General features: G+C 39.4%; 1 protein-coding gene across 2 annotated transcripts in view; it reads right to left on the minus strand.

Annotated features, from left to right (window-relative positions):
* kirrel1b (kirre like nephrin family adhesion molecule 1b) overlaps window positions 1–9,720 on the minus strand; it is a 128,856-nt gene that overhangs the window by 7,830 nt on the left and 111,306 nt on the right. The window contains exons 11-14 of one of the 2 annotated variants that reach the window (XM_024279413.2): window positions 8,853–9,069; window positions 7,918–8,025; window positions 3,172–3,299; window positions 2,461–2,535 (exon numbers count right to left, since the gene is read on the minus strand). In XM_024279413.2, the coding sequence (XP_024135181.1) occupies window positions 2,461–2,535; window positions 3,172–3,299; window positions 7,918–8,025; window positions 8,853–9,069 (528 nt within the window). Of the gene's footprint in view, window positions 1–2,460; window positions 2,572–3,171; window positions 3,300–7,917; window positions 8,026–8,852; window positions 9,070–9,720 lie in introns of both variants that reach the window. The other variant, XM_024279406.2, reaches the window with a different exon arrangement.

Consider the following 9,720-nt stretch of genomic DNA (forward strand, 5'->3'; position numbering starts at 1 on the left):
ATTCGTATATAAGTCGCACTGGAGTATAAGTCGCAGGGACATTCAATCTATGAAAAAAAACACGACTTATAGTCCGGAAAATACGGTACATAGTTTATCATTTATCATCAACTAATCCTTACTTTAAAAAGTTGTTTTTTCTTTTTCTTTTATTTATGTATTTTTTCATCTTTTTTCTCTCTTTGTCCTCAGCAGTCTTCCACTGCTGGGTTTTGTTATTTTAGTTTGGGGTTGGATCTTGGTAGTCTTAGTTTCTGGGCTTTGTTTATTTGTTTTCTTTAGGTAGTTTTGGTAAAGGGGAGCTGCTGACTCCGACGGTCGACATGGCTGGGTCAGCAGTCTCCTTGACTTAATTTATGTTTGGGCAAAGAGCCACATGGAGAGATGTGGATCTGGAGCGGCAGGTTGCAGACTCCTGACCCATTCACACACACTGGTGGTGGCTCCGCTGCCAAAACTGGCGCCAACCTTCCACCAGAGGCATTGTGGGGTTACGTGTCTTGCCCAAGGACACTCCAACACAAGGCTGGAATCAAACCCCTAATCTTTCAATCTTTCAACCTACAACCAATGGGGACCCTCAAGAAGGATAGTTCGGTACTAATGGGTCCATTTTACAATGGAAACGCTCAAAATACTGGACCGTATCTGACCGCTCTGTGGAAACGAGGCTTTAGTCACCCAGTTGACCTGTAGTGCTGTTCGGGTCCATGGAGGGTCATAGACAGGAAGGGTTGATTCTTAAGGGGAGCTCCTTCACGTTTGTGCAGCCATCACAGTGGAACATCCCATTGTCGTGTGTGGCAGATGTATCATAACGTACTTGAAATGGTAATGTAAGTTACACGCATTTATGACAAATGGGCGATGCTGTCGTACGATGTCCTAACGTCATTCTCGAGTCATTAGTGAGGCGCACAGACCAGTTCTTGCATGGGTTGTGCAGGTGATACAAAAGAGTCCATAGGATGCCTGTAGGATGACCACACAAACTACTCTTTAATGTCCTAGATTCTAACAGTAAAGTTGTATGCATGGAGCACACGCATCGTTTAAACAGCACTAATGGCTCTCTTCAGAGTCTGGAGGATATGGGGAAATTGAAAAATTGACGCGTAAGCATCTAACTTACTTCGCCCTCACTTACCCATACGTGTTTGCTTCTGTCTGTCACCCAAAGCAAACACATTTGCATAAATATTTTCCCTCTACGGCAGGGATAGGTAACTCCAGGCCTCGAGGGCCAAAGTGTCTGTAGATATCCAAGCTCTGCTCATGCCTGATTCAAGGGAATATGGCCACAGAGAAAAAATCAATAGCCTGAAGTCCCTCCCCCTGTCGGAGCCGGACGCAAACAAAAAAGCATAATTTGTGCCTGAAATCCTTGACCAGAAGTCCTCGTCCAGAACCCCCATTTTAAGCTTTCGACCTTTTTTTCCTTTTGATATACCGTAATGGCTTATGTGATCAACTGATTCACAGAGAAAAAACTGCATTTCGTCTGCTTTTTCTCTGGAGGTAAACGGGTGTCATTATACAAATTTGAACACTTGTTAATATTGACTTGACAGAAATAAAAAGGTTAACGTTCTCTCTCCCATTTGAAGCTCATCTTGCACACTAAACTGCTAAACAGTTACAGTTTATTCACATTCAAAAGCTGAGGATGCTAAAAGTTTTTGAAAGATCATTTCTGAAAGGCTTTCCTCAGAAATTTCCACTTATGCAACCGGTTAAAGTTGCAAAATTTCCGCTTCCGGCTAGAGATTTTTTGGGGCACCATCTTGGGTGTGACCAGAGGCGTCTCGACAGATTACCTGGTACAGGTACGTCCAGCCAATTAGAACAAGCCAGAGCAGGTGTGTTGGAAAACATGCAGGAATGTGGCCCTCGAGGCCCGGAGCTGCCCATCCCTGCTCTAGGTTCACCTAGTGATCTACAACCTCGTTATTATGTTCAGGCCATCTTCACAGTACAGGTTTGAACATTGTTTGCCTGCAGCTCAGATATGCCAGTAAGGCAGTAGTGGCTATAGACTAAGCTTTACTTTTTAGAGTTTATTTTGTCTGTATACAAATAAATTAAATAACATTGCCTCTTGGATTGAAATTGATATAGAATGGCAAATGAATCCCTACTTGATTAATCTAAAAAATATTAATCCGGGGACCAGACCATAAGTTTAAATAAAAATGCTTTTTATGACCGTTTCCAAGAATAATCGATCCATATGATTTATTATTTCATCCTAAAACCAATTTTGTATTAAAATACATTGTTCTTGTGTTCATAAAAACACTATCTAGGGTAGAAAGATGAAACGAAAGACGTATCTGGTGGTGAGACATCAGCATGACAACAACACTGACTCACAGCACAGGTTACAGCATCACAGACGCTCTGAATGTTTCCCAGCAAAACAAAAGACGATGCAAAACTGCCTGTTTGCAGTGATCTCACCTTGAGCTCGTACTCCTCCCGCGTGTCGCTCTCGCTTCTGACGTCCTGCTTCAGGTCCATGTCGTCTTTGAACGGCTGAGTGGAGGGAGAGAGGGAAACAGAGGGCAAAAACTAAACCATCAAACAACGAAACACACAGACGGAAAGAGGGAGGGTGCAGAAAGAAAAGGAGGAGGAAGAAAGGGAGGGAAGAGGAAAACACAGTTTCAGGTTTTTCATCCCAAGAGACTGAAGATGAGGCGAGCTGTCGGAAAAACCGTTCTGGGTCGAGCTTTAAAACCTTTTCAAAGGCGCGGCGTCGGTTAGATTCTCCGGGATTTCCAGGATTGTCTAAAAGAGGCACAGCGTTAAAGCAAGGGTGTATCATTGTTTGTGAGGGTATTTCTCCATAGCAGCTTCCATGAGTGTTTTAAAAAAAAAAGATAAGTGCACCGAACCTGTGAGTCTGTCTGTTTAAAACCTGCATCCGTACACGTTTTTGTGCATCTTGCAGAGCCAGTCCTCTCCTCATATGTGCAAACGTTTAGGCTTTGATGCATGAGGTGTAAGCTGGAGCTATAGTGTGTGTTTTCTTCCCGTTTAAAGAGAGCAGTTTAACGTTTTTCCGCCTCTCCTTCCAGTTTAAAGTCAGTGTCAGTACACGTGAAAGGCCATTGACCCCCACGCCTCCTCGCCGCAGCCCCGCGGTGACTTAGACAGGAGTTTACTAACCGAGTACATGGCCTTGACCATCCTGGTTGCCGTGGAGACGTTGGTTGCTTCCTCCTCCAGGCTGTTGGTCTCTTTATTGACTGTTTCTACTTTGATGTCGGGTTTACCGAGGGTGACGCCACGGCGAGCTGGAAGGAATAAAAGAAATTAATGTGGTCGTGCTTTGGATCGAAGGTCAGATGAATTATTGATTTAATGGTCAGTGTTGTTAGAAAAGCAGCAAAATAAGAAAAAACAACAAACATTTTTTTATGATTTTTATTTTATGTGATGTCTTTGATCCTTTTTTGGCTTTGAAACTGTGTTTTGGATGTAATGTGGTCTGCAGGTTACTTTGTAAACAAGAAAGCAGCAACAATGGTTCACAATGATGAAATAAGATGCAAACTGTGTTTTCTATTAGAAAAAAAAAATGCTTTTATGTGTTTCATTGTGTTAGTGAAGGACGTCACTCCAGAAGCTCCTACTCATATATTTATTTCATAATTGATTGATTTGGTTTATTTCAAGGATAGATTGTGAAAAATACAGTACAAAACACACAAATATTTCAAACTCATCACAGAAATAATGAAATGCATTGATTAGAAAATAGAACACAAACAGAAACAAAGACAGTCTTATGTCACATTTGATTCATATGGTAATTATGATCTAAAGTCAAGTAGAGTTTGATTTATTGCTTGAAAATGATTGGGAAGAGGCAAACTTATATAATCTCACCCCTACAATTATAATAATATCTAGAGATCATTCATTCATTCATTCATTCATTCATAACTGTAATTTGTCAATAAAAATTGTTCCCAGCCACTAAAATAGCTACCTTTCATTATAATTATTTGAATTTACAGGTTTTATAAACCACATGTAAATATCCATATATTTTTGTTAATTACTTTCTTTCAAAATATTGCTTTCAAAATTTAAGTATTTAAGGAACCTGAAAACGTCCCGATCTACTTTTTTGTGATCATTTTCTTGTTATAACAAGATAACGAAGAACCTCTCCCCTGTCCACATGGAGACGCAGACACTTTACCTGATTTAAGTCTCTTTATTTATGATCAACAACAAAAACAGTAGAAGAAAACTCTCCACAAATGTTGTTTTTTAGTCTGTTATGTATTTATTAGTGGATCTTCACTCTTCAAACGCCTTCATTCCGTCTCATGCACCACCCCCCTCCCTTTATTTCCCTAAAGCCTCCTATGACAAACAGGTTGATTGACAGAACCAACAGAGGTCTGCCGAGCGTTTCAGCATGATGCGTTCACGGAGCTCAGGTCATCCCCAGCAAAACGAAGCAGCAGAGAAAGTATTGAACATCCAAACTGATCAATTTATAATTTATTTATTAAATAGTGTCAACACTTTTTCTGAAAAACTGTTTTGCTGCGGATTGTATAAAAATGACAAAAACATAGTGGCGGACTAGGTTGAGCTGAGTGGCTGTAATGTCCGGAGCTCAGTGAACGCACCACGCTGAAACGCTGGGCAGCCCTGGGTTTGTCATTCAGCCTGTTTGTGCGGAGGTTTTAGGTCAAATAAAGGGAGGGGGCTGGTACATTAGATGGAATGAAGGCATTTGAGGAGCGTAGATCCACTAATAAATCAAAAAATAGACTAAAAACAACTTTTGTAAGGTGGTTAAAATAGTAAAAAAAAATTTCTTTAAAACTCTTAAAGACACTACAAGTGAGTTAAAAACAAACAAAATAAAAATGCTGTAAGAAAAAAACAGAATTAAAGTAGCAGAAGTGGATGTAGAACTATGGTGATGGGTATGACAGTTTGAAACGATGAGTTTTGAGTTGCTGCTCAATCTCTTTACAGTTGAAAGAGATCGAGCAGCACCAACGCAGGAAATAGATACAAATCTGTATAATTTTGGACAGGCAACCTGTTCAATTTTAGGGGCTATCCTGTCAGAGACCACTGAAAGAAAGATTTGTTCCAAGGTTTACCTTTTATAAAACAGCGTAAATGTACAACAGAAACAAGACCTGAGATGTCTGCTTCAAGAACAGGTTCTGGTGCTGCAGAGGTCCAATCTAAACTCTGGTTCAAGAGCTTCTCAGTCCAGCAGTACTTGAAAGGGTCTGCTCTCATATCTTAAATACCATCTCTAATTATCACATCAGAATACATTTAATCAGATTTTAGCTTTAGTCTAGACTTTTTTTCAAGTTTTTCTCCTCAAAAGCATGAAGTCAGGGCAGTCACTCTCTTTACGTGTCACATCTGATCTCCGTACATCAGCAGTCACACTGTGTGTGCCCAATCAGCACAGATCAATGTTGAGAGTTTGACAACTTTTCTGGAAATGAGGGTTGTAGCCTGAAATAATCAGCGTTTGAAGTGATCGTTTCTCTCTGGAGTGTCTCATTACTGTCACACAGAGGTGCCGTTTAATCTTTTCAAAACCAGAAACTAACTGGAAGCAAAATAAAATGCTGGGGTTGCAACTGCACGGCTGGAGAAATCTCATATTTTTAGTTGGATATTTCCTGATTAGATTAGAGTTTGAAAGTTTATTTTATTCATCGAAACTAAATGTAATCATGCAAACACATTTCTAAAAACTAATCCTATTTATAAACATTATCAGATTCTGAGCTGGTGTGATTGGCACCATCAAGTGGTGCTAAAATTGTCAAAGTTAATTTACTTTTTCTTTGTATTTAATCACCTCTGAAGGGAAGATCAATGAAGTGGTAAGAAGTAAATTGATTTCATTCTAGTTGTTTTGTTATATAGTTCAAATGCAGTAAAATAAAATGTAAATTATTATTTTAATTAACCTTTACTTTACCAGGAAGTCATATGAAATAAGATAATGTCTCTATTTTTAAGGAAGCCTCAAATTCATGTTAGAAATCAGACAAAAGAAATTACAAATCCAAGATTGACGCAAAATGTATAGTAAAAGACAAAAAATCAGATTACCTTGCTTTTATGCACTATGAGATGCAATCAAAAGACTTCATGTTTTCAAAAAACGACAATCGTGATTTGAAGCACTTTATATGTGAATTCATTTTGGTTGTACTTGATGATTTTGCACCAATTTTGAGATGTAAACGGCGCTCTGTCAAAATGTCAATCTGTTTTTTTAGGAGTTCCAATGACGTTTGGGTGTTATTGTGGATATGCTAACTTGGCTAATGAGTAGTGGTGTCATACTGTTTCTTTTTTTTCTTTTTAAATGTTATTAACAAGGTTGTGATCTAACGTAGTTACCGTAATGTTTTTTTTAGCAGTATCCGTCTGTTTTTTACGTGTTACAAACAAGTTTTTGAGTAACGCTGAAATGACTTACTTAAAGTAATGGAGAACACGTGTTGTTTCAATTTGATTCACTAAAAGGGAGCCTTTGTGTGATGTCTCAGCACTGTTGCACATGTGCGCTGTGACAGTCGGAGATATGCGTGAGAAGCCTGTTAAAAAAATAACCATTCTAACAAGTAAAGCTGGACCATTTATTCTGTGTGAAAACACGACAAGGTCAATTCAAGTTTCTGTCACAGCACTAGTGCTCCTCCTCATCTGTCAAAGGAGACGTCTGCATCTTATTCAGGCTGTAAAAGCGTGGCTATACGGCTGAAGCGATGAGGAAATCTTTGTTGGTGATTAAACGGGGGAGAGTTTGGAGGGTTTTCTAATTGTTGCCACTGAAGTGCACCTGTTGTTAATTCCATGAACACCAATACAGCTGAAATTGATTAACGAGGCCCTCAGCTGATTAACCAACCAGAACATTATCAGACAGGTTTAATTCAATTCATGCCAGACCCAATAAAAAAAGTGTTCCTTTAATTTTTGTGAGCATTATAGTTTGGTGCACTTTAAAGGCTACACGACATAATTTTAAAGATAGATCAATCATTGATGGGGTGTGCCCTACAGAGCAAAAAGTATGATATCAATTCTACATCTAGTGATAAAACTTTGAAACCAGACTCGAAACTTTTGTCTCATGAAATTAAAAGCTGATATTTTCTTCTGAATCCAGCTCAACTTTTTCTTTTCATCTATCTGTGGCAGCGAGCCATCAGTCTTTGTTAGCATACACAGATCTGCTACACAGCAGAAAACCTTAAAAAAGAAACATTTCAGTCTGTGAAGTCTTGAGCTGTCTCCTATTCAAACAAAGAGAAAAGCCTGTTTATCTGCAGAGACAACAATGTTTGTTTGAGTTTCTATTTCCAAACCATATATCTTTCCTGTTGTGGTGTTTATCAGCTCTGAACCAGAGAATGTACTCTTATCCCCAGAAAATCCCTCCGGGGACTCTGCCAGTCACCTTCAGCGTCTTTCCCAGTTTCTTTATTTACTGCAGAGTCGCTGAAAAATTATAATTAAAAAAACCACCAACTGTTCTTTAAAACCTCCTTGGAAGAGTTCATAAATACTAATGGGATTGCTAAACGCTATAGAAATAACACATACAAGGATTCATCAGTTAATTCTATTCCCCTTTTGTCTTTAAATCTGAAGCTACTTCAGTTTGTCTTATAAACACACATTTCTATGTAGAGAGAAGGGGAAACATATAGTGGGTGTTTTAAGGCAGTTTGCCACATTATATGAATATTCATTAATCTCATTTAAATACATTTGATATATGGATGGCATGTGAAAAGGCAAAGTGACAGATAAAAGAGGAGGGAAGAAATGAAGACTGAAAGCCACCTGCAGTAAGTGCACACACGCAGACACATGAACAGAGGAGAGTGCACTCACTGCCTTTGCGTTGGCGGTACAGGAAGAAGCCGAGCGCCAGCAGGAGCATAATCAGCAGGATGGAGGAGCCCACCGTACTGACGGCGATAACTCCCACTGGAACGATATCTAAAACAAACACGGGCAGAAGAAGGGTTGGGGTTGACGGACAGCTGTTAGCCCATTGTTGCAGAAACCGGCGCCGTTTGAGTGCAAATCCTCTGGCGTCCACAGCTAATGCTGAATCTCTGAGGACTGTGAGCGTTGATAAGCCATGCCAGTCAGACAAAAGGACACGAACGCTTTCAGTGGAGGACAAATTTTTACTTGCAAAGATGTTTTTGGAAGATTTTCTAAATCCTGTGAAATCTGACAGCTGAGTTAAGGCTGACAAAGCGTACAAAAACCAATTTCTCTGTGTAATGTAATGCAGCAGGATCTCGTGTTAAAACGGCTCTCCAGGCTGACAACATCATGCAATACAACTGGGACCACTGCTGAATAATCGCACTTCACTCGCATCTTCGGTTAGAGAAGAGATCCCGTCTGGAATTGAGAACAAATATTTTAAATGTTTTCAAATGAAAATATCATTACAGCTGATCGGTGCAATCTATATATTTTTAATGACAGTCCCTGTAGGAAAGATTATTTGCTAATTCCACCACATTTCATTTTCCATTCTGCACCCGGATCCATTTAAATAGTGAGGAGTAGGAAGCTTTTGGCCTGCCCAGTGTATTCTCTACATCACAAATAACCATTTTTGAACAACTTTTTTCTTTTGTCTGCTCCTGATTCATTTATTTTCTTTATTAATGTCCATCATTAGAAAAATCCCACAAGAACGTATTAAAATAACAAAAAGATCCTTTACATCTGAGTTGTTCTTTAAGTATTTTAGGGATAATTCTGAATTGTCAGTTGAGACGACCGAACATCTTCCGCTCTGATACCTTTCTCCTCAAGAGTGATGATCATGGTTCCAGGTCCAAAGGAGTTCCAGGCGGTGCAGTTATACGGGGAGTGGAAGTCAGACTCCATCACATTGTTGATGGTGAGGGTGGAGAGGACCGCTCCTCCCTGAGTTGGAGGTTTACTCTGCTCCACCGTGTAGCGCTCCATCAGGGTGCCTTTCTCCTTCTCCCACACGTTCTCCTTCCACGCCCAAACCTGTTGGAAGCAAAGCTGCTGAGCTCCAAGGATTTAAACACACCATCAAAACAAGCCTGAAAAAACAAAAATGTTCAGAAAATATTTTCTTTTTTATTTAATTGGACAAAACCAAATATACCATGTTTAACTCTATTGTCTAAAATCCATTTTCATCCTCTGTAACATCAGGAGTCAATAACACTAATTTCTCCTCATCTAATCCTGATAGTTTAAACCAGAATAGATCTACAATCAGACAAAAACACACAAGTAAACATTTTTCCAACAGATTAATGATGTCAGAACGTGTTTGGAGATTAAAGCACATTCTGGGCTGGAAACAGGCTGCTAATTTACTCCTCACACCTATCAGCACCAACTAATTACAATTTGCAAAGCAAGGAAAAAAAAAGAATTTCCCGATAAATAAATCAGAATTCTGAGAGAACACGAGCACAATGGGGCGAGAGAACATGAGCGCTAAAATCTGAAGCACGTTTTGCCACTTAAAACCTGCTGACTCGGAGTTTTGATGATATTAAAAATAGAGCAACATCAAATATACATACAGCCCCATTCTGGAGTAATGTGTTCCTTTATCCTTCTTGGAAAAGAGATTGGTTATTTGAAGGTGAAATGTTCCTACTTCATTTCCCTGACTCTGTTTTT

This window comes from Oryzias melastigma, linkage group LG17 (assembly GCF_002922805.2).
Source record: "Oryzias melastigma strain HK-1 linkage group LG17, ASM292280v2, whole genome shotgun sequence".
Classification (NCBI taxonomy): domain Eukaryota; kingdom Metazoa; phylum Chordata; class Actinopteri; order Beloniformes; family Adrianichthyidae; genus Oryzias; species Oryzias melastigma.